The following is a 25,969-nucleotide window of genomic DNA, read 5'->3' as shown; positions in this document are numbered from 1 at the left end:
TGTTGTACATGTACAGACCATAAATATGGAGTCCAGCTGTGTTTGATGCTGCTGGGCAGACTGACGACTGGGAACCTCTGAGCTCTGCTGGTCCACTCTGTGGAGGAACCATGAAGGATTAGATCAACACAGGATAAAGATCCAGGAGTTTCTGCTCAAATAACTTCATCTGAATCAAGTCTGTCAAGTTTTAGACTCTCAGATTCTGAAGATATATTTTCTGTTTTCTATGAACTTTCTTTCATCAGTGATGGAAGTGATGATGCTGCAGAAGCTCAGAGGAAACTTTGAGACTTCATCAAACTGATAAATTCACTCACTGGAAGGTAAAACTGTGATGAACCATCAACTAATGCTCTCAGGAGGTCAAAGGTCCCTGAATGTAACTGTGCAGCAGATTCATCGAGTGTTTGAAACCTGACCACTTCCATATGTTTTCATTCTAACACAAGAAGTCCTTTTCTCATTGCTTTGATTTGAGTTTTCATTTGAGTTTTCTGAGTCTCGTATTTGGAGTCGAGTCTGATCAATGATCTTACAGAAGAACATTAAAAAGGATTTACCAGTGCTGTCAAAATTAACATGTAGGGTTAGGGTTAGGGGTTCATCTGTTATCATGATTAACATGATAAAAACCTTTAACACGACACATCTGGAGAGCAGAACGACTCAAAATCCCTGAAATGTTTCTATCAATGCACTTCGGGCAGTTTGTCCAAGTAGAGTTACCTTTGCACACGTGCAGATGTGCAGCACATCTGTTGTGATGGCAGCTGAACCAATCAGCTCAATATGGAAGATGACAAACACACACTGACCTCTCGATAGAAAGTTTGAGTATTAAAAAAATAACAAGGCGGACCAGCCGACCAACATGAAGGATTCTGCACATCGTGACAGAAGGAATTTTCTTTTCACCGAAGCACTTCCAGCTTAAAATATCACAACGATGCAAAGCACTGATGACACAACTGCCAAGTGGACAAACTGCAGACCTGTTAGTGTTGTTAATAACATAGTTTTGGTTCCTCGTGTCAAAGACTTGAAGAAGAGTGACAGAGAGTGTTAGACTGCTGCAGGATCAGTGCCACCTCCACAGACCTGTGAAGAAAATGATTGTTTGACAGATGGGCTCAGATTCAGGATCAGCTGAGGAGTTTGTGGCTGACAGAATCCTGCAGGTACAGAGCAGAGCCCATCATTAGCATGCAGGACTGTCCCTGGGGGTGTCGGCTCATTCAGGAGGTTAATCAATGTTTACATGTTCAATAAACATGTTAAGTGTGTAAATTTGCCCTTTTCTCTCGAGTCTGTTTGCTCATGAAATGAAATTTGATTCGTTTACATTAAAAATGATGTTTAATGGTGATTCATCCAAATTAATCCACAGTAACCCTGTGATGAGTCTGATTAAACATTTTCATTAACAGCAGTAATATAGATTATATATTATTATATATTAGTGCACACTTAGCTTTTAGTATATATTGTTAGGTATTTTAGTACCATGAGAGCATTTACTGGATATTGTTTTATAGTGACATTATGCAGGAAAACTCTATCATTCAATAAGGCCCCTTTGTTTTAGTTATTTTTCTCTTTGACCCAAGAATTGATGTGTGAGAATCACAGGCTGGTACAAGGTTGAAATACCACAGAGATCACTCCCTCAGCTACATTAGTTTCTTAATCTTTTAGGAGACGCCTGTTGAAGGCCAAATGGTTTGTTTCAGATTTCACTAATGTAAGAACTCTTTGTTTTGTGCCTTGAAAATATGTCGCTGAGATAATCACAATTGTATCTGAACTAATAAACTACACAAAGGATGCTTCTTCACCCAAGGGCAGGAAGACGCTCCCTTATCTTGGTCTGTACTGGTTTAAACTGATAATCTGCTGTCTCGTGAATTTTACCCTCTATATAAACTGTTGTACTTGTGAATAAAGTTGAGTCAATTTGGGAAGACAACCTGAAGCAGTCTCTGTTTTCTTGTTCTCCCAAGCTGCTCCCGAGCTCGTACTAACACGCTGAATGGCATGCTTGAATATTACTTGAGAATATATTTGACTGTGTTACAGACTAAGGGACATTCTCTGCTGATAGACGTCCACGCCTCGAAGGAAGTCGATCCACGGATTAGGCCCTGGAAACCGTTTCCTTCATATATGTTTGTTACAAAGTTGTATTTACAGCAGAGAAGCTGAGTTAAAGACTGAAAACTATTCAAAGTCTCTTTGAATTGAAGCGTTTAACATTCTTTGTGTTTATTCTGCATTGACTTCATTATATGGTGTAAACGTCTGTTACAGGCTTAAATATAAAGTTGGAAAAATGTAACTGCAGCTATTGATCAAGTAATTGTGATTAACCCTTTAAGACCTACCATAGAACCAAGTCCACCAGAGCTTATATTATATTTTTACATGCTGTGGAGCCATTTTTGGGAGCATTTCAAGTTGCTATACATCAATACAACCATTATAGCCCAGATTTTAATAATATGTATTCATTAAGTGCATAATAATTACATAAATTGCAAAAAAGTGCAATAAACTACAAAAAAATTGAAAATCGTTTTTGCTTTTTTAACATATATTTGTAGTTAGAGAAATTTAAGAGGCTTATCCCTCAAAACTGTAAATACAAAAAAGTTGCACAAAATAGTTTCCCACCACAGGAAATTTATTTTGAGTGTCTTCATAATTTTATTTTTGAAATACACCAATTTTTATATACTGCAGGAAAAACGAAAATAAATATTATACTGCAAATTTGCAAAAAAGCAGCACATGCATCAAAATAAACTATTTCCAGCAGTGCAATATGAGTCCTAAGCATCCCAGAAGCGACACAGAAAGGCATAAAGTCAAAGATAACTTTTAAAAAGACCAGTATATGCCCCGAGGCCCTGATCATAAAAAAAGACTACATTTCCGCGAAAATGACGTCACTTCCGGTTTCGGGCAGGTAATGGCGGAAATGCAAAAGTTCGCGCTGACGTCTATTCCAACGTAGAAAGTGTTATGAACAGCTGATCGGATTGGCAAAGCGTGTTTCTGGAATATTATGTTTTTGTTCCTGCAAGCGCTTTTTATGCAGTTTTTGCAAAGCTTTATGTGGAAGGAAACCGTGACCTACGACAAGCTGATGGCATGAGATGTAAGTACAACTCCTCCGGTTTCATATGCAAAAAAAAAATTTGCGCTAGCTTACGTGGTTGCAGTGCTACTGGGATTTAAAAATAGTTACGCAAAATAGAGCGTGTCCGCTCCGATCGGCTCTAAAGGGTTAATCAGGATTAATGACAGAAGATTGTGTCATTAATTAGTCATGTTTTAATCTACTGACAGCACTAGTGTTCACTCTGGTGCCTCCAACTGTTTTACGCCCTTTCAACACCTTCGTGGTCAAAAGTGTACACGCACAAAATCTACAATAAAACCCTCACGCAGCAATAGGACAGACACACAATCCATTTATCTCTGTGTCTCAAACACACACACGTGTATTCAAAGCCTCGATTTGTTCATATTTCATCTGTTGTGTTTTTATCTTCAGCGTTTTCAGTGTTGCTGCATTTACACCAAAAATGTTTCCATTGATGAATCAGATTGATTTGAATGTGTTTCATCTATACAAATCCCTCCCTGGTGGTCACATGACTCTATAACATAACAGGAGTCATGTGACAAGAGTTTCATGCTGTAAAATGTCAAAATGGTTGAATGTGGTGGAGTAAAAATGTGAGATATCAACTACTTTTCTTCAATATGAAATGTTTGCAGGGCCTGACAGGAAGTGGACGGACGCTCTGATCACTTCCTGTTTGCTGAAGTGGGTTTTCAGTTGTTTAGAAACCAAAGGCTTGTTTTAAAAGACAGTTTAAATGGGACTGAGGGAACGACGTGTTTGTAGTTTATATCCAACAACATCAAGCAGTTTAATCAAAGAGTTCATGTTGCTAACAGCTCACCTCTCTGCAGCAGACACAGGCTGGACTTTAAAATTAATGAGACGATCTTTAGACGCGTCACTCTGTAAGGACACAGAGCTGGGTGGAGGTCCAGGCTGGTTCCTGTGAATAATGATGGAGCAGTGATGTGAGTGCTGAGCTGTGACATGGAGAAGAGTCATGGACAGTTAGAGATGGTCATCTCACCTCTGAGCTTTGGTCTGGCTCTCATGTTCCCCACACAGAGTGCTTTTAGAGGGAGGGACTCCCTCCTCTCTGTCCTCACACTGATCCATGCTGCTCAATTCAGCTCACACACACTTTCTACCTGCAGAGGAAACACAAATCATTCATGTGCACATCAGCTGAAATCCTCCTTTCATCATGTGTGCTGTCCAAATATCAGCTGCTTCTTTCCTGCTTCATCTCAGTGTCAGCTGGATGCAGTCAGACAGCAGTGTGAGGCAGAGGAAGCTGCCATCAGCTGCTCTGCTATCAGTCCACTAGATGGAGCCTGAAGCACACACGATGCATTCACTGACACACACTGATTCACTATTAATAAGAAAAATTAATTAAGTCTAAATATAAAACCCAACAACCTTTGTATTGTTGTCATAATCACTTCCTGTTGAAGCAGATCCAATATTTGTAATGAAGGATTTTAAACAGATAACGTCAGCATGTTTAATTCAGTTCTACACTACATTCAATTCAATTTTATTTATATAGAGCCAAATCACAACAAAAGTCACCTCAAGGCGCTTCATAGATATGCGTGCATATGGTACAGTGCAGGTGGATGCATATCCACCTGTAATTATAAAGACCCCTGACCTCCAACAGCTGTTGACACAGTAACTGGTTATGGTCAAACAGATGTGTCCACCTCGCAGCAGTTACTGTGGAACAGCAGCTGAGCTCATTCTGCAGTCAGTGTGTCAGTGAGAGCAGCAGCTCCACCTCCTCCACAGACTGATGGAGGCAGGAAAATCTGTGTACTCAGTTCTGTGAAATACTGTAAATGCAGTTTTTTTTACTGTTTATGTACAAACTGAACTTTGAGTCTCACTTCAGATTGGATTTAAGTGTGTGTGTCACACCTCTTTGTGTTACTCCAAAAAAAAAAAAAAAAAAAAGCCGTCTGACTGCTCAGACTGAGTCAGGGTAAAGTTCACATGCTGATTTGCTCTGTTCGGGTTCTTCTTCTTGCTTTTCTTAAAAGTAATGCAGTACATTACTTAGTTACTGTTAGATTATAATATTATTTTATGCCATGTTATACCCCTAATTAAAGATTGTGAATTATTATGTAGTTTTAGTTTGCATTATTCTCCTGAATTAGAAGAAGCTGATAACTATTGCATTAGTTAAACTGATTTGCATTACATTAAACTGCTGACTTATTGTGAATGAATGATATTGTTTTATGATGCATTATACTGCTGAGTTATAAGAAATACTGTTTGCAGAAAGTCATCGCCTTATTTGTCTGATTAGAAGAGAACAGAACATACTGGAGTTTTCTGCCCCATCTCAGCAGGAGCAGATAAACAGGGAGCCAAAGTTGTAGCTTAGGCGCTGTGTGAGAGAAAGCATGTGAATGTTTAGGCTTTTTATGATAAGGTGGAGGCACCAGAGGCTATAAGAGTTTGAGCAATACTCCACCATTTTGAGATCTGAGACTGTCTGCATCAGTGTCCATCTCCCACGTGTGTGATCATTAAAATCATCGTTTGACTCAACCCGACCGGACCAGTGTTGTTATTGTGGTTTTTCTCTTGTTTCCATCCCCAATATTTTGAACCATAACATTACTCACTAGATTAAGTAGTGTGTTGCTATATTCTGTTCCTCAGACCAAGAGTCTATGAACCAACTGTTCTTAGACATTTTTAGATCTGGGCTCTAAAAATCTGCTTATTGGCTCTCAGCTATAGTTAAGCAAGATGTCTTTGGTGAATTGAGGCTGTTTTATACAAGCTAAAGACACTGACTTATTCTTCACTCAGATATGCTGTGACATTCAAATGTTACAATGTTTTTATTCTGGGACTACAGGAATGATTTTATATGATTCAAAGTTCAAAACAATCCTTTCTATCCTCTCTGTCACTTAGCCCAGTTCATCCTGTCTGGAAGCCTTTTGAAGCCTCCTTTAAGTCCGGCCTTTCCACTGAATCTGCTGATGGAGACACCATCTCCTCCACCTGCAGCTGTGGAGGTTCAGAGAAATAAATCTAACCTAGAGGTATATCTCTATATCTACAAAAGAAAGAAAGAAAAATGAATCAAACAGATTTTCTCTTTTGTTATTGGAAACATTGGAAACAATATCAGAGTCTACAAGAGAACAAAGGTCCCCGCAGGATGTCTCTGTTTGGGAAATACTCCAGTCATCCCCCTGAACCTGGTTAGTGACCTGAATCAGTGCTTTTTCCATGAATCCTACCGATGCTACCATGAAAACATGTTCAGCTTGTGTTTGAAGATGACTCACATGCTGACATTAGATACAGAAGAACTGAGAACATAAAGGGAGCAGCTTATTGAGGGAAACCCAAAAAAGCAGAACACAAGCAGCTCTGTCCAGACGGCGTGTCTCCTGCCACCCTCAGACACTGTGCAAACGAGCTGGCCCCAGTGTTTTCTGGCATTTTCAACTCCTCACTGCAGGCATGTCATGTGCCTGCCTGCTTCAAGTCCTCTACCATAATCCCTGTCCCCAAGAAACCTAGGATCACTGGACTAAATGACTACAGACCCGTGGCTCTGACATCTGTGGTCATGAAGTCATTTGAGCGCCTAGTTCTCTCCCATCTCAAGACCCTCATGGCCCCCCTCCTGGACCCCCTGCAGTTTGCATACAGAGCCAACAGGTCTGTAGACGACGCCATCAACATGGCCCTACACTTCATCCTGCAGCATCTGGACTCCCCAGGAACCTACGCCAGGATCCTGTTTGTGGACTTCAGCTCTGCCTTCAACACCATCCTTCCAGACCATCTCCGAGGCAAGCTTTCCCAGATGAATGTGCCTGATCCCATCTGCCGGTGGATCACTGACTTCCTGACGGACAGGAAGCAGCATGTGAGGCTGGGAAAGAATGTCTCGGACTCCCCGACCATCAGCACCGGCTCCCCTCAGGGCTGTGTTCTTTCTCCTCTGCTCTTCTCCCTGTACACCAACTGCTGCACCTCCACCCACCAGTCTGTCAAGCTAATCAAGTTTGCAGATGACACCACCGTTATTGGACTCATCTCGGACGGGGATGAGTCTGCCTACAGGAGGGAGGTTGAACGTCTGGTGTCCTGGTGCAGCCACAACAACCTGGTGCTGAATGCCCAAAAGACAGTGGAGATTATTGTGGACTTCAGGAAGCACACAGCCCCACTCCCCCCCCATCATCCTGACTGACACCCCCATCACCTCTGTGGACTCATTCCGCTTCCTGGGTACCACCATCACCCAGGACCTGAAGTGGGAGCCCACCATCACCTCCGTCATCAAGAAAGCCCAGCAGAGGATGTACTTCCTGAGGCAGCTGAAGAAATTCAACCTGCCAACACGGACGATGATGCAGTTCTACACTGCAATCATCGAGTCCATCCTCACCTCCTCCATCACCGTGTGGTACGCTGGAGCCACTATCAGGGACAAACAGAGACTGCAGCGTGTTGTGCGCTCTGCTGAGAAGGTGATTGGCTGCAGACTCCCATCTCTGCAGGACCTGTACACCTCCAGGACACTGGGGCGTGCAGCTCGGATCTCAGCTGACCCTTCTCACCCTGGACACAGTCTGTTTGACCTGCTCCCCTCAGGCAGGAGGCTCCGGTCCATTCGCACCAGAACCTCTCGCCATAAGAACAGTTTCTTCCCCTCTGCTGTTGGACACATGAACAATAACCATATGACTGTCCCTGCCACAAACACATGACCCTACGCTGTGTCACTGCATCATTCCATGTTTGGCACTGATCACCACCTGCACTCATGTATATATCTTTCTACGCAGCACTTTTAATTCTTATTCTCATGTATATATCTCATGTATATCTCATGCACATATCTTTCTACGTAGCACTTTTAATTCTTATTCCTACTCTTATTTTTTCATGTCTATTTAAGTGCTATTTATGACACCATGTTTGCACTGAAGCACCGCAGCAATTTCCTAATGTTGTAAACCTGCTCAACATTTGGCAATAAACCCCTTTCTGATTCTGATGTTCAGCTTGTGTTTGAAGATGACTCACATGCTGACATTAGATACAGAAGAACTGAGAACATAAAGGGAGCAGCTTATTGAGGGAAACCCAAAAAAGCAGAACACAAGCAGCTCTGTCCTCTGTCTCACATCATGTTCATGAGGAGAAAAAAAGCCCCTAAAGTTCCTAAAGACAAACTGTTATAGGAGGAAACAAAGCAAACTTACAGCCGTCCTGGAAGGAGGCAGGACTCCACCTGAAGCTCAGCACAGGGGGGGAGGAGGCAGATTTTCAGAAGAGTTTCTGACAGTTTAACTTGGTGATGTCAGATTTAATCTCGTCTCATTTGTTACATTCCCCTGAGGGGTCTAGGCGGTGAGGGGGAAGTAACAAAAAGTGTCCGGGTCAGAAAAAGGAGACAAGGCGGCAAAAGGGTTAAATTAAAGAGTTTTATTAAAGTAGCTCAACTAAAAGAGACGGACAAGCCGCTATCACCACTTAAGAAAACAAACAAAACTCAGGCGTTGGTCAATAAAGTAAAACGTAAGCCAGAAAGAAAGAGAGCAGCTCACTAGCTGTAACCACTCACATGGCACTCTGGCCCAGAGCTCACCTTTCCCTGGGATTAAATACTTTTGATTACTGACGAGAGTCAGCTGTGTAAAAGGGAGAGCTGGCACCTCAGGCAGAAGCCATTGAAGGACACTCCCACACAGGCACCTTCAGGAGGAGGCCCTGCTAGGGCCGTAACACATTTCTGTTTTTCCACTGAGCAGGTTCAGCTTTTATTAAAATAAATATGTTTGTGTCTTTCTCTAAATTCTTAATTATCAGTAATGTTCCCTGAGAAATCAACATTTCTTGGTTCTGATACAAGAAGGTCGTTTTCATGGCCGCCATTCACGTGACCCAAAGTGTTTCTAATCTCTGGAGAACCGAGGTTTTACTGATGCTCCTGAATGCAGCATAAGAAGGAATTTTCCACTAAGTTTCATGTGACATGAACACAGACGGATGACGTGTCTGTGTCAGTCTTTTTCTTTTCAAACAAACTTTATTGAGACCTATGAACAGTCCAACAGCTATGAATGAAATTTAGAGGATTCAAAGAAATATTGATAAAAGTTCTCGGAGCTGCTGTGCAAATATTTTTAACTCACTATGGAAACTCCTGGTTTCAAACTTGAAGCTTTTTTGCTGAAGCAGTTGTACAGAAATAATATTAAACTATAACAGTACTGATATACAGTGATCCCCTCAAAAATAAACACAGATATAAAACTTCTGTCCATTCTGCCATTAAAACGGTAAAATAGATCCACTGATCTGATTTTTTTACTGTTTATGAAGAATAAGCAAATATATTATAAGATGATGAGGTGAGAAAAAAAAAATGCTCAGAATCACTCGTTTGTATTCAAATGTCAAAGTTCGTGTTCATCTGTTCCTCTCCTACACGTCACTATAAAGTTTAATCTTGTAAAAGTCAAAGTTTGAGTTCATATTCACTGCAGTTTAGTACAATATCTACATGTTAACGTTTGTTTGTGCTAAACTGTTCATTTGTTCTGTTTCATAATAAAATATAGATATAAACATCTGTAACATCTGCACTTTAATATCTGCTATTTTGTACAGACAGAAGACAAAAGGTTTACTTTAGTATTAAAATATGAGTCCCGTACAAATCAAATATGTATATAAAACTTTAAACTGATTTTTTTCAAACTTTTTTCCTCACCAGGAAAAAAGAAAAACTTTTTTCACGCCAAAGCTCAACACCTGACTTACTATTAATATAAAAAGCGTGACTGAAGCATCTTTAAATGTTCCGATTTATTAACAGTGTTTTAAATTTAATACAGTAACGTTTGTTCAGTCTGAGAAATGTAAAACATGTTTTATCCTCCATCTTTGTTTCAGTGTGAACAGTCTGAGCCGACAGTTCGTGATATTTTTAACAGAGGCCGACCTGCTGAATCAAATTTGTTTTAAAAAACAAAGTCCTCTGCTGTCCCTCCACCTGCTGCCTCTGAACACAAAGGGTGAGAACTTTAAATTAACACTGTGGCAGATATGTAACCATCTTTAAATGATCTCACTGACTTACAGACAAATGAAGGAAGACATCTGTGGTGGCTGAAACCTCCACCCGAAACATATCCAAAGACAGCAAGGTTGTTGTAGTTTTGTAATTTTTAATTAGTTTTTATTTCCATTTCTTTTACACTTTGTGTTTTTAATTCTGTTTAGTTTCCACGGTGAGTTTGTTTGTTTCAGTTTATATTTGATTTTCTATTTATTATATATTTACGGGGTCAGAGGCTGGACTGACGTAGATTAATGTAGATTTTATGATAAAAACTGAACTTTTTGAAAGCAGTGACTCAGTCTTTTTTTTTAGCCAAACTAACAACACTAACAAGCCATTTCCTGTAAAATGTTAATCAGTTTTCCAAAATCATTTCATTGATCATTCTCAATAATTTAGTTAATTTAGTTCAGTTTCGTGTGTTTTGTAACACTTCTTCCTGTTGGAGAGGAGCCAACACTTTGTGACGCAGTATTTTTAAGACCGACATGTTGAACCTGTATCTAACACACATCTATACGAAGTATTCATTTACAAAGTGCGCTCTCTGTCTCCTGCTGTGCGTGTAAATAAAAACATCTGGAGCTCAGCGGCTCTCCGGTTGAGTGCAGGCCACATTCAGTGTGTTTAGTCTGATTCCCGGACTCTGATCACAAAAGCTCAGAAAATGGCGGAGACACTCGGCCTTGTTGGAAAACATTACACACTGACTTTAATGGAGAGACCGGAAATACAAACACACACAGTTTGTTGTGTGAAGAAATCAAACACGAGCTGAACAAACAGTAAAGTTCCTAAAGACAAACTGTTAAAGGAGGAAACAAAGCAAACTTACAGTTTCTTCACACACCAACAACAAGCTCCACTCCACACCTGGACACTAAACACGGACACACAGGTGAGCTGCTTCCTGGAAGGAGGCGGGGCTCCACCTGAAACTCAGCACAGGTGGGAGGGGCTCAGCTCTGTGTGTGCTGATGTGTTAACTTTAAAAATATGCCGTCTGACTGCTCAGACTGAGTCAGAGTAAAGTTCACATGCTGACGTGTGGAGACATGAAACCTTGTTGTAGCTGCAGGTGTGAACACACTGATCCCAGATCAGCTCTGCTGTATTTGTAACATGAACATTTCTGCTGCAAAGCTTCAAATGTTCAGCATGTTTCTCTGTTTCCAGTCTATAGATCCAGTCACACTTTCTACCTTCACCTGTGCAGTAAAGACTGAGAGCAGAGCTGAAACCAAGCGTCCAATCAGTGAGCAGCATCAACACCTGAGCTTCATTCAGACTCTGTTATTGAAGATGTTGTTGGTACAAAGTTCATCTGCTGCTCACATGAATCCATGAAAGATTTATTTCACTGAATGTTTCTTCAAAGCTCATTTCAACCTGTTGAAGTCATGAATGAAAGTGCAGACTGAGAGTGGATCACATGATGTTTGAGGTGTGTCATGTGACATGTTCAGTATTGTCACACATGTCTAGATTGTCCCTGATATCATAACTGCTCAAACACTGATGATTATATTTGAAGAATTATTCCTGATGGCAGCAAAGTTTGAATGGAGCTCTCTGTCTGTGCTGATTTTTCGCCCTCTGGAGGTCAAAGCACAAACTGCATGATGTCACTGTAACCACCACAGAGACAGGAAGTGTTTTTATGACTGAAACACTGAAATGATGCTAACTGTTGTGAATTTTAGCACTACGGTTAGCATTTACAGGATATTGTTTTGTAGTGATATTATACAGGAAAACTGTTACTCAATAAGGCCCATTTACTAGTTGTCTTTTTCTTTCTCTGTAACCTTTTTTTTGGCCTGCTGGTCTGGAAAATCCAACAGTTCATCTATATGTAAACAAGGCACTTAAAACTGGGAAAGTGCATTCCTTGAGTGCATTCCTCAGTGCAGTCTGCTAAAAGATCACACATCATTAATTATGTGCCTTTAGGTATATATGGTTAAACATTTCCTAATGCAAATAACTACATGCAGTATTCTACCATGTGCAAACTTATATCACTAAAGGATTCTAAATGTCTAGTGTTTAATGGACCTGTATGATAATATTAGACTGAAGATTCTGTAACTTAACAAAGCTCTTTAGGTTAACCGTTATTTTCTCTTGCCTTGACAACTCAAGATTTATGGTGTGAAAGTGGATGCTGGAGTAGGAGGGAAAACACCAACAAATTACCTTGCTCAAAATGTTTATGTGAAGACCATCTGGTTTTTGTGTTAGAACTCAGGATGTAGGAGATCTCGGTAAAGATTTATTGTTTTTGTGAGCGCTTTTTTTATTGCCCTTGCTGAACAAAGGATTTTTAACTGTCAGGACACCACCCCACCCAGTGGGCAGGGTCTGAAACTGAAACTTGTTGTCTGCCTATAAAACTGTTGCACAAAAGAATAAACTTTGAGTCAGTTTGGAATGACACCTAGAACAGTCTCCGCGTCTTCTTGTTTTTCCAAACTGCTCCCGGTACTCCGGCCGGTACCGTGATTAACCGTTGATCATGCATGAGAATATTTTAATTTTGTTATATGTTAAAGGATGAACTCTGCTTATTGGTGCCCATGCCTTAGGAGGAAACTCTATCTACGGACGGAGATTTCCTTCACTAACGGCTGTCGTTAGGCTCACTGACAGCAGTGCTGATGTGTTCATGTCAAACACTGGCTCAGGTCAGAATCCTTCATCCTTCTCCAGCGTGAGGCCGCCCTCAGACCCACAGGAGCTCTGACCTTTGACCTCCTGACCCTAACCATTTTAGTCTTGTTGCATCTTTAAATGCAAATCCATCCAAACTGTAGCCGAGCAAAAGAAGCTGGAAGCTGTTCTATGAATGATGTTGTTGAAGGAGCTTGGAAAGAAAAGCGTCTGGACTTCTTTAAGTTGCTTGAAGAGGGACTTGGACGTCTTAACGCCCACTTACATCCTGGGACATTTGATCACAGGAAATCACATGATAGGGTGGGGCTAGATCTGACAATGGGTTCACCCAAAACCTTGGCTGATTGTGACCCACACCCGTTCTCACACCGTGGCTCGTGTGATTAGGTAGAGGATCAACAGGGGCTCCATGTCCCTGAATTTAAACTGAATTTAAACACAACTGCTGACTTCATGTGTTCTGCTCTGACAGCTGCCATGTGTCACAGCCTGGATAATAAAGCCATCAAACTTCACTCAACTCCAATAACACCATCAGTGTTTGATCTCCAGAGGATTCATCAGCTTTAACCACGATAGAAGCAGGAAGTTAAGATGAAGACGCACCAGGTTGTGACTGAAGGACAAAGCTGAAACATACAGATGTGAACAGATTCAAGATTCAAAGATTCAAGATTCAAAGCGTTTATTCTCATATGTACAGAAGAAAGAGCATGCACAATGCCAAGTTAGATAAGGGTTAAAAGAACAAGATAAGAATAAATAAAAAGATAAAATAAGGATAAGAAATAACTTAAAAAAATAAAATAAAAAGATAAATAACTGCAAATAAGTACAAATAAGTAACTGAAGACACGTGTGGTCTGCAGATGTCGATGTACATGGATGTACATGGAGTTTAATGTGCAAAATGAACTTAGTGTGCAAAGTGACCTGATGTGCAAACTGCAGTTTGAGGTCGGTCAGCTGTTCAGGAGTCTGATAGCAGTGGGGAAGATGGAGTTGTTGAGTCTGGATGTTCTACATTTCACACTTCTGAACCTTCGTCTCGAGGGCAGAGGTGTGTCTCTCCTCTGGACTCTGTGATGGTAGCTGCTCTGCAGAGAGGGCAGCGGGGTCCTGATGATCTTCTCCACAGTTGTTATCACTCTCTGCAGGCGTTTGCGGTTTGCAGTAGTGCTGCCGTACCATGCAGTGATGCAGCTGTCAGGCTGCTCTCCACAGTGCAGCTGTAGAACCTCCTGAGGATCTTGGCCAACATACCAAATTTCCTCAGCCTCCTCAGGAAATACAGCAGCTGCTGAGCCTTCTTGACCAGCTGTGTGAGTTTGAGTCCCTCACTGACTCAAACTCCTTCAGTGACACTTGCAGCCTTGCAGATTAGTTTGCTGATCCTGATGCATCTCTGGAGCTGATGCTGTCCCCCAGCAGACAACAACAACATAGATGCTCTCACTAGTCCACTTTACCCTCTAATCACATCTCTGACATCTGCAGGTTGCTCCAGTAGAGACTCTTGTGCAATGCCAGGTGTTTGTGTTTGTGTTTGTCTGTAGGTACACATTAGATATGACCATAGACGCACACACACAAGTGAACACAGCAGCACAGATGGTTTCCACCTGCTTCCCTCTTTCTTCACACAACTGTGAGGATGATGAAGAGGTTTCAGGACGAGGTGGTCAGCAAGCACAGGATAAAGCAGGGCCATGAAACTCTCTGGTGCAGCAGATGTTTAATCAGACTCAGCTTTAGGCTTCTTTTCCCACCTGGCAGCAAAGTAACAGCTTCACTAATGTGAACAGTCACAATGTTAAACGTTTCTATATCTTCATATATTTTTATCTGTTGATGCTGCAGAATAAAGTCTGTTAACAGAGTGCAGGATGTGTAGAGCAGGTCCAGCTCTCCCTTTACTGTGTCCACTTTCATCAGCCCCTGTGAAGTGACACAGAGTGCATGTGTGTCTGTCAGCTGTTGTTTGTTGTGAAGGATGGAACAAATGAACACACACTTTTAGAGAAATCTGAAAAAGCAACACGTGCTTGGGCTCCTTCTGTGCTCGTCTTCATTAATGCTGATCTTTCTTTCCTGTTTGTTCTTTGGCACAAGCTTCAGTCTTTTCTCCCAGGGCTCCTTCACACTTAGAAACACACCTACATTCATTTATACACAAACATCATGAAACAAAGGCTTTGTAAAAGAGGACATGAGATCCTCTCTGAACAGCACATTCATATCAAACACAGGACTGAACAGGATATACTGAGTTTGTGCTGTTTTCATTGTTACTTGCTGAGTATTTTTCCAGTGTTTGAAATGTGACTCAAGTCTGATTCTTCTACTGTGTGTGAACTCTAAGCAGCTGCATTAAACAGCTGCTTTTCAAACCAGGCTCAATCCTATGACTCTGTGAATGTAAACTTTTGTCACCTGCATGAATAACAATCCTTGATCTAGTCAGGACTGCAGTGCTCCTGTGATCCCAGCTTATAGATGGAGGCTAGCATGAGAGGCTCAGCAGCTAAAGCAGCACACCTGGGTCTCCCAGCCTATTAAAAGCAGCCCTTTGCTTCACCTGCTTCACTAAACATTATTATTATTATTTAAGCAGAGTGGTGTGATTGATGTAGGCATTGCTGTGTGACAGGAGGACTTTTAGAAACAGCTCGTGTGACGTGAGCTGACGTAAAAACAGTGATGTTAGCTTGATTCTCTTGGCTAAAACTATTTTAAAAAGAGGGTCAATCATGCAAATCTGCCAATAGAAGCCAAAGTTACAGCCCCTCAGAGTTTAAAGAGAAAAGGCCCATTTCCAACACTCGGTTGTGCAAAGGGAAACAGGCCCACAGTGCCTGAGTGTGTGGGTAATTCTTCAAATAATATTCAAAAGCAAACATTTTTAAGCATGTAAATAAAATTCAATCATTTCTGCTCTTCAATACCTAAGAAATGAAAACTGGCAGATGGTCCCAAAATGTGAAACGCCTGGCTATCTGTGCATTTAGTGCTGCAAGTTTTCACTGTTTACCTTCAGAAGCATAAATCTCTGCACAGATAATGTTCATATGTGGATTCCTGGTTTTCTGCAGTTAATTGTGACCCAAAGCGTATTTTTAAAGTGGTTCCAGGCAATAAAGCCTAAAAATAAATACATCTACTTCCTTTTTCTGTGTTCCAGCCTCAGTGACTCTGACACAGTGCTGTAATATTTACACCTCTGATGAAAGCAGAGTTTGTAGTTGCAGAGAAATACTCGACTCATTTTGGGCATTTACGAGCAGGAACCTCAGAAAGCCCCTCGCTGCTTCACTGGTTAAGAAGCAAAGCAAACATTAGTTCACAGTGATGTTAATTAAGGCCCAAAGTTTAGGAACGAACGTCAGCACTTCACTAATGAATGTAATGCTGATTCATGTGCTTGTTTTGTAATGTGCATGTTGTGCGTTGCTATTTCCCATATTCTTTGGCACTGATAGATGAAGAGTCTCAGGCAGGACCGAGGCTGCCAGCTGCTGACAGTGAGCAGGGAGAGAGCAGCAGAAGCTGGGCAAGAGCAGGGCACCTTCAGCCCCCTTCATCAGTCAGAAATCATTTGGGTGTCTGTGTGAAATGTCTGATTTTTAAAATCTTTTTGTAGACATATTTATTAAATGTTTAACAATTATATAGAAGAAAGACCATGTAAAGAACAAAACATGACAAAACAAAAATGAGTTGAAGTTATGAACTGTTTCTGAGAGACAAATAACACCAGGATCCTTTTTGTGTAGCTGACAGCTGGTAACTGTGCAGGGGCGGGTCTAGCAAAGTGTTGCCAGGGGGGCAGGTAGGGCATTAACAGGGAGAGGGGGCACAAAGACATACTTTTCTTTCTTATTCTCATTTAAAATGTCTCACTTTTAATAAATAATTATCTGAATCTTACAACAAACGTTTTCATCTGATGTAAAATGTATAGAAATCCATTATTGTACATAGTCATTTTTTAGGGTCCCATCATAATTTCTTCAGAAGTAAGTACTGCATATGATGCCAGTGTTTCCCACATTTTCTAGATTCTGCACCAGTACTGTGTGTAAAATGCATCAAAAAGTCCGTTTGATTCTTTCTCAGCTGTCTTTTTGTCTCCTTTCACTTTTTAAAGGTTGCCATGTTAGAAAACATATTTTGCCCTGCCGTGCTGTTTATTGATGTGGCAAATGAAAGGTTTATGAAAATATATCTAAATCTGTCATCAGTAATCAGCAATGATCATGTCTCACCTCTAGTCTCTGTCTTAATTTCAGGTTTCCACCGTGTGTTGTAGATGTTCAGGAGGTTAACTCGACCAACAGTCTACTTCCTGTTTAGAATACCAGGACAGGGAGGATGGTGCAGGTTTAAGTTTATTAGACTGATGCATGTATACCAACAAGACAGCGTCCATCACTGTGACAACAGCGTTTGTTTTCATTCAAAGGCTTCATGGTTTTTCCTTTAATACCTGGGGGACCGGTCTCCAGTCAAAATGCCCGGGACCATTTTTTGTCCCAGTCCAGCCCTGGTGTCAGATCTGCATGCAGTGTCAATGAGACGATCAACAACAGATCAGACAAAACACTCAGGCGGACACTCCTCTGTAGAAGGAAACATGGAAAGTGTGAGGTAATCAGTGCACAACATCACTTTGTATTTCAGGCTGTTTTTATATAGAACTTCAGCACCAATGTAAAAGTTCTGGTTTTAGGAAGATGAAGAACATTTTCAGGAAGGATGCCGTCTGCAAGCAGAGCTGCTTGAACCTCAGCGCTGAGGTCCAGACTACTTCCTGTGAAGCCACGTGATGTAAATCTGCTGCTGTAACTTCACAGTTTACTGAAGCTAAATGCAACGTTACCATATAATCTGTTTTCAACAAAGGTTTCACTCCGTCCGGTGTTGATGGAATGATTCAGGCCGTACTCGTCAGGCTTCCCGTCGACCACACGCATTTCAGTCACAAACCCCGTGACTGACAACAAGGGAAACAGCAGAAGAAAAGATGTGAAAAATACTGGATGATGATGATGGAGGATTAACCGCGGTGGCTAAACTGTTTCCTGTCTTTGTGGGCGTACTCACAGGGAAGTTTCCAGGCACGTCAGTCTTGGTGGCTAAAGTCTCCATTTTCCAACATGTATCGCTACAGGTGCAAAGACACAACATTAATCATCAGTGTAAATATTTTAATGCTGTCCAAACGGTGTTTGCTTTGTCTGTCCTCTCGCACTCACAGAGGAAACGAGGACGCCACCTTCAACCCATCTTCAGTTGGCTCAACCATGGCCGGACTTCCTGTTGGCTTTGTGACAGCAAACCACTTGAAATGAGAGCAAACTGCAGTCAAGCACCACTTACAGCAACCTGTGGACATGTAAATGGAAAGCACTGAGAATCATACAGAAGCATAAGAGCTGTTTATTGTAACACGTGTGTGTGTGTGTGTGTGTGTGTGTGTGTGTGTGTGTGTGTGTGTGTGTGTGTGTGTGTGTGTGTGTGTGCACATTAATAACACACTGATGTATGTTAGTTTGATTTATGCTATATCTGAGAAAACAACTGCAGAATTTTACATCAAAGTTTCCAAAGCTGATGTTTTGTTGTTCACTCTGTTTTATATTCATATAGTTTGTTGTTTTTAAATCAGTGGACAAAATAAATATTATCACACAAAATCCAGGGTGAAACATAACCAAATAACCTAAATGGTGAAGTCATTATAGAAGTACATGTTGCAAAGGTCAGCCTCCTGTATAGACTGCTAAACTGTCTGGGGGGGCCCTGCCTGTCCTCGTTGGATAAGCTCCACCCCTTTTCCATAAGACGGAGACATTTGTATGAAAATAGATGGGCAGTAAAATAAAAAATAAAAAATATTATGGATGACTCTGTAAATCAAAGTCCGCCTGAGGCAGAAGCAGAAACCATGAGGAGCACAGCACCACTCCCAGAAGGGCACGAAGTGAAGCCATAGCTGCTGAAGAGTGAAGACGTGATGATGGAGGAGATCACAGATGAAGATCTGCTGCCTGCTGACTCTTTATATAGAAGAGTGAGACTATCTCCCCACCAGCAGCTGCACTTATACAAACCCCAGGTGCTGGGATGGCTTTGAACATGTGACATTTTCTGCAAACACATGGACAGTTTCATAACCACAAAGATTATTCCTGCAGCGGCAGAATCGTATCCACTGTGTGAGAGGTGAACGTCAGACAGTTCTTAGAAAATGTAGTTTCTCTTTAAGCTTTTAACATCTTTTACCCCCATTTGTCTAAAACTACTTGACAGCCCTTCATGTCAGAGGTTTATTACCTGTGCAGGATGGAGCACATGGTCTCAGTCAGGCTGGACACGATCACTCCTACAGGAAGTAAATGTGATTTTATTTCACCTGTGAAATGATGAAAAACAGCAGAATAGCTCACGCTAACAAACGGGTGTTGAAATGTTTCATTTTCTGCTGTTTCACAGGTCAAAAAGGGCGTCGAAGCAAACTGAAGCTGAGCTGCTGCTGCTGTTGTAGTGCAGCATCTGCTGTGTGCTTCATCAGAGAACCTTCTGTACACAGCAGACAGAGGCTGCTGCCACTGAAGTCCATCTGCTAGAGAGCTTTAAACACTGGTTATTGAAGTGGCTTTGATGATACTGATACACAGTCTTTGCTGCTGTCACAGGACAGGGATCCACCAGGGAGTAGTTGTCAGGATAAAGAGCCTTCGCTTCTCTAAATATAAACTGGATACTTGTAGGAAACTTTGGGAAGCAGCATTTTTCCTCATATCGTCTAAACTGAAGTTAGCTCAGGTGCTTCTTCCATACTTGCTCTGCAGAAAGCCAAAGAGTTTGGAGCTCTGCAAACATTTGCAGCACAGCTGGATGTTTGTAACTTTGGTCACCTCTGTATCATCCCTCAGATTCTTTCTGCACAGCTTTGAAACCATGACAGCACGAGTGATGCTGAGGAGACGTCCAGTTTAAACAGACCTTTATTCCTGGAACACAAACACATGAAGTGATGCTGCTAAAGAAGAACATTTAATCGCACTAATGAATCAAGCATCTGTTTGTCTGTCTGTCAGTCTGTCAACAGTTCCTCTGATCGACTTCAGACTTGGTGGGTATTTTGTTTTTGCAGCGGTCAAAGTCGATCAGCGTGTTGCTTTGTCTGCTGTAAATCTGCCTGTACAAAGGGAAACATGCATGTTTTAGATGCAAACTCACAACATGGCTGCATTTTTGTGATTATGTGTATTTTATATTGATTTATTCTATTATGTTTTGTATATGAATCTTTACAAGTGTGTCGATACAAAGGCTTGATTAAAACAAAGGTCTCAGCTGTGCTGTTAGGGATGCTCTCATATTTGTTTCAAATGTAATAAATCAAAGGATTTCAGGCTTTTCATCCTTTTTATTTGTTTGGTTCTAACAGCAGCTGGATAAAAACATGCAGGTGATGAATATAATTGTGTGATATTATGAGCATTGTGAATAAAGAAAGAGCAGCGATAGTAAAAAGGAAACAGGTGATGGACGTGAGATTTTCAGAACAAAAGCTCCTCAGTGAGACGATCACCTGGACACAAGGTCAGGCAGCTGGGACTCATCTAGAGAGCAAAATGGAAAAGTGATCTGTGCAGAACATCACTGTTGATTGCAGTTATTTACATCAGACTTCTTCTCTGAGATAAGAGCACCATTTGTGGGAAAGATGACAGTATTTCCAGGCTGGATGCTGTTTGCAGGGAGAACTGAATGAAAGTCTCCTGCACCTCAGCGCTGAGGTCCACACCTGTGAACACAGATGAGGTCAATCTGCTGCAGCACGTAGAGCTTTACTGATCAGCAGGTTCAAAGGATTCAGCAGAGCGTAGAGTCAGAGCTAAATGCCACATCACCATAGAGTTTGTTAACAACAGCTTTCTTTGCCCTTTGTCTCGATGGACTGAATCAGGGATACTCGTCATACTTCACCTCAACCACGTCACTGAGAGACCCCAGCCTGACACAGCAGCAGAGATGATGAAAGCAGAAACAGCAAACAGATGCTTCAGTTGTGTTTCTCTCTGTGTGTGCGCTCACGCCCACTTGTGTGTGTGAACTTTCCACGTACCTCAGCTTGTTTCTCCAACATGAGCCATCAGGGCTGAAAAACATCACTAACACATGAATTCTTTCTCTTTTTGTTATCACCTGTGATCATGTGTCTCATGTTTCTGTCATTCACCAGTTCTTGTATAGTTACGTGTAACTAGACTTCTGTGGGACGTAAATGATTGTTTTGTATGCAGATCTGTACAAAGGATGTAAACACTTGATTACAAAGGAGATCTCAGCTGTGTTGTTGTGGATGGACTTCAACGTATTTGTTAAAAAAGAGAATAAAGCAAAGTGTTTTAGCTGTTTGGGAGTTTTTGTTTGATTCCATTCAGTTTTATTTCTATGGAGTCAAATAATAAGAAAGGCTCTAGAACAGCCCTGAGTTTGTCCAGGTGACACTCCTCTGAAGAACAAAGACAAAGAGGAAGAAGGGGATTCGTTTTCAAGTCTTGTTTCTTTCAAAATAAAAGCTGAAATGTTTTGGAAGCATGATAATATTTCAGCCAGGATGCCGTCTCCAAGGAGACCTGCACCTCAGCGCTGAGCTCCACATCACGCCCTGTGAAAGCACAGATATAAATCTGCTGCAGTGAGAAGAACTTTACCCAACACAAGTGTAGAAGTAGACATTTGACTTTACCTACAACCTGTTAACAACAAAGCTTTCATTGCCTCTGCTGTTGATGTCATGTAGGACTAATCATACTTCACATCAGCCATGCACACGTCAGAGGATCTCCAGGCTCTCAGTAATAAAGCCAAGCAGATGATGTGAACATAGCAATAGTAAAACATGCATCATAATCAGCTGTATGTGTCGACTATGTGGCACCTCAGTCTTGTTGGCATGAAGAAAAGTTGTGTAACATGTAGCATAAGGGCTGCAAAGACATCATGTAGACAGCAGTCGTCTGTTAGTCGTAACGTATCTCCTGTTAAAGAGTTAAATGTGCGTTCTCCATCTCTGTCCTCTCACAGCTCGCCGTACACCAACTCCAGCTGTGGTAACCATGGCTGTGCCCATCAACACGCTGAAGCTGAGACGCCACCCGTCACTATGGCGACTCCAATAGGGTTACCTGTCAGCTGTGGACGCATGAAAGGAAAACAGCAGAAACACAGACATGTTTACTGGAACATTTCCTATTGACAGCTTTATGGAAAAGTGGGTTTAAACACTTTTCTATGTTTTATTTTGTTTATTTATGGATTTATTGTGAAAGGAATTTCAAAGGTTTAATTTGACCTTTCCCCTGTTTTTCATACAGACTGGAGACGAATGGATGGTGCTTTCTTTGTTTGTCTAAAGATAATGAATAAAACTCTACACACATCTTAAACCACCCTCCTTTCTATATATTTTGTTATATAAATGGAAAGTATATAAGACACAAACTGAGCTTATATGATACTAAGGACCCTGGAGGTCAGTCCACCTTTATAATTCAGCACAGCCTGGAGTCTCTTAGTCAAGCTTGTTTGTGTTTTCTGTGAGGAAGTTTTCAGCAGCAGCTCTTTTCTTGGATGTTGGTTCCCTTTGTTTCCATCCTCTGTTAAGATGTTTCAGTAATGTTGAGGTCTGGGGAGGCCAATCCATGGCTGACGTCCTGTGATGCTGCATTAGCAGTTTGTTCATAGTGAAAAATGAAGCCACTGCCAATCAGACATTTGCACAGTGGATCAACTTCTGATGGTACTGTCCTGAATTCCACACCTATAATATGTTTGCACATACTGATGAATATGTGCAGCTGATTTTCAGTCCAGTTCCTGTGTGACAGACGCCAGTCTTTCTGCCTGTGTCCTTCCTTAACAATAGAGCCATCCTTCCACTGAGACTGTTTCTGATGAGGCTTCACTGAGCAGTAGATGGATCCCTCAGCTCATCTAATCGTCCTATTTCTAACACATGACTGTCAGAAACTGTTAATCTGCTGCAGCTCTTTAACTCCTCCACTTCTTTTTTTGTAATCTCTTAGTTTCCTCATCTTTTAAGGTGGCACTGCACACCAGATCCAAAGTCAACATGCTGTTATATAATGGAGTTGAACCTGTAGTGGAGTTTGATTTAAACCAATCAGCAATTAAGTGAATGATGATGAGCAAAGATGGTGGAGGTGGTGGATGAAGACCCGGACAGCTGTGGTCGGCTCCTCGTATAGAGCAGAGTGAGGTTGTGTTTGCACATTATTATAAAACCATGTTCACCATATATTTTAGCTGCAGACAATAACATGATTTCTTTGCTGTGGTGATTTTATTCCACTTTGGTAAAATGGAAAACCATCATTTCTTGCTGTAATTCACACATTATTCCAAGAGCCTCAACACGAGCCTTGTAGTCCGACCATATATAGACAAATCAATAGTTGTGTTTGTAACAGCTCATGAACATGAATCGTTCCACATTACTTTAAAATCATTGTAAACTAAACTGGAATAAATGAGTGTTTATATATAGTTTTGTCTCAGCTGTTCATACACAGTGTTTCAGTTCTTATCAGAGTCCCACCGTCTCACTGTGGTGAACCTTTAGCTCTGTTGTAAGCGTGTTGTTAGACCAGGTTTCCCTCATTTAAAAATAATCTCTCATTAGAAATGGACATGATGTCTAAGACATAGAAATGCTTATTATGGGTTCACTTGATGTCACTGAAAAGATGCACATGGGTAACGTGCAGGCCATCCAGCTCCGAGGTTTATCTCCTCACCTCGAGTCTGCGACACTCTCTCCGTGTCCTCTCAGATAAGGGCGCGCACATTTCTGCACGATCTTCTAAATTACAAAGAGCGATTCACAAAACAGAAGCTCACAAAACACTCATCACAAACCAAAAATGGCTCCACTGAGCGTCAAACTATCAGAATTTACTGATAATCTAAAGACTCACAGAACTCATTTTGTCTCATTGTGTCTTAGTTTGAGACATAAGTGCATGATCATAATACTGTGTAGTTAGATGAGACAGAGCTGATGCTTGCTCTTAATTATCCTCTTCATGTTTCCCGAGCCTCAGCAGTGGAAGCTACCATGGATAGAAAGACTATGACTCATCTTAAATCTCAAATCTTTGTCTCCAAAGAGCTGCTGATGTGTCCGATATGATCCACAAGCTTAAACTAGGATTATAAGTGTGTGCAGTGATGTGTTTGAAACCTCTGAGGACTCACACGTGTGTGCTTCAGCCCACACACACATATGAAGCACTGCGACCTCACACAGAAGTGTTTTACACATCCAACCTGAATCCTGATCATTTCTACAGTTTATTAAGTTCAGCTTCACCTGAACATCAGTGATGAAGCTGCTCTGACTCCATCACAGCTCACAGCTGTTGGAATGAGTCAAACAATGAAGAAGGTTCAGAAACAGCTGATGATTTTACAGAAACATGATGCAAACATGAAAATGGACACATGATTTTTTATTAACAGACACCGTTTATGTTTCACGGTGCATGACGTCATCAACACTGACACCAGGGGGCGCTCATCACCAGCCTGAGGAAGTGTGATAATGGGGGGAGACGCAGTGTTGTGTGTACTGCAGTCGGACAGAAGGAAAAACTTCCTCCTGAAAACATTTTCATCCTTCCCAAAAGTGTTTGAGTCAAATGTTACAAATATATAAATACAATAAAACACAGGGTCTTACATAAAATTAGTGATGCAGTTGTGCACTGAGCACCTTTCCAATGTTCCTTCCTCAGATGAGTCCAGCTGCTGAACACATTAACATCTGTATGTAAATGTAGCCGAGAACCAACCTGAGCACTGCTGGGAAAATACAAAGGCAACCATCAAAGTGCTGTATTATCTTATTTATTCTGAATGTTGACTTAGATCCACACCACGATTTATGAAACTATAGAACTAAAATAACAACAATCGTCTGCTTCTTTAAAATTTCTTTCATTACATCAAACCAGTGAAAACTGAAAAAAACAAAGAGCTGTTAGCATGTTTAGACCAACTTTGAGACAGAGACTGTAAAGTTCTGCACTTTAAATCCTGCCTGTGTTCCTGCAAATGATTCACACTGAAAGTATCTTAGTTTAGTATTGGGGCGATTGTGGCTCAAGAGTTGGGAGTTCGCCTTGTAATCGGAAGGTTGCCGGTTCGAGCCCCGGCTTGGACAGTCTCGGTTGTTGTGTCCTTGGGCAAGACACTTCACCCGTTGCCTACTGGTGGTAGGACAGGTTAGCTGTGAGTGGTTGTGTCTCTGTGTTATTCCACCTTAATAAATGACTTCCTGTTAGCATGAAGTGCTTCTGTAGGACTGATGTCATTTTCATGGTTGGATCATTTAAATGAAGCTGGACTCAGATGCAGTAAATAAGCTGATTGATCATTAATGAATAAAGCTGGTCAAACACATCACGTTCATGTGATTGTGTGTTGTAGTATTGATCCCAATGCTGGTATCAGTCCTGGATCAATAACACTGGATGGATGCGTTCAGCATGGAGCCCTGAGCTGTGTTACAGACAAACATGGAAACTGACAGGTCTGTGTCATTCACAGTCTGTAACACTTCTAAACAACAGAGGCTGACCCAAGTGCCTCAGAGCCAGGCACGCTCACATCACAGCTCTCTAAATAAGCCAGTTTCAAAATAAGAGCTGAAAGCTGTGTTTGCTTGTGTTAGCTTATTATTGTGGAGACTAACATTCAGTGATCATGTGTTCAGACTCATAATGATTACCAACAGCGCCTCCTGTGGTGAGAGGATGCAATAATGCAATGTAGCATTTTTCCACTCAACACTTGCAGTCATGGAAACTGTCTGTTGGATCTGTGTGACGTTGCTTTCTTGGTTAGAGTTCCTCACAAATGTCCAGATGATTCTTCTAATGAGGCGTCGACCATGTTTGCAGCTCTTTGGAAGAAAACGTCGCCCTTTGCCATCCTTACTT

The 25,969-nt window shown here is 41.4% G+C and overlaps 2 protein-coding genes across 2 annotated transcripts in view; one reads left to right on the top strand and one right to left on the bottom strand.

Annotated features, from left to right (window-relative positions):
- LOC308399239 (protein NLRC3-like) overlaps positions 1-11,178 on the bottom strand; it is a 39,043-nt gene extending 27,865 nt beyond the window's left edge. Inside the window, exons 1-4 of the mRNA XM_080886372.1 lie at positions 11,089-11,178; positions 4,161-4,281; positions 3,975-4,076; positions 19-97 (exon numbers count right to left, since the gene is read on the bottom strand). Coding sequence (XP_080742498.1) covers positions 19-97; positions 3,975-4,076; positions 4,161-4,249 — 270 coding nt within the window. The 5' untranslated portion in view covers positions 4,250-4,281; positions 11,089-11,178. The remainder of the gene's footprint in view (positions 1-18; positions 98-3,974; positions 4,077-4,160; positions 4,282-11,088) is intronic.
- LOC308399164 (protein NLRC3-like) overlaps positions 1-25,969 on the top strand; it is a 96,707-nt gene that overhangs the window by 43,769 nt on the left and 26,969 nt on the right. The gene's annotated exons all lie outside the window — the stretch shown is intronic.

Source organism: Rhamphochromis sp. 'chilingali' (assembly GCF_963969265.1).
Source record: "Rhamphochromis sp. 'chilingali' genome assembly, chromosome: 1".
NCBI lineage: Eukaryota > Metazoa > Chordata > Actinopteri > Cichliformes > Cichlidae > Rhamphochromis > Rhamphochromis sp. 'chilingali'.
The sequence above is the reverse complement of the archived record's forward strand: the minus strand, read 5'-3'. Positions and strand labels throughout refer to the sequence as shown.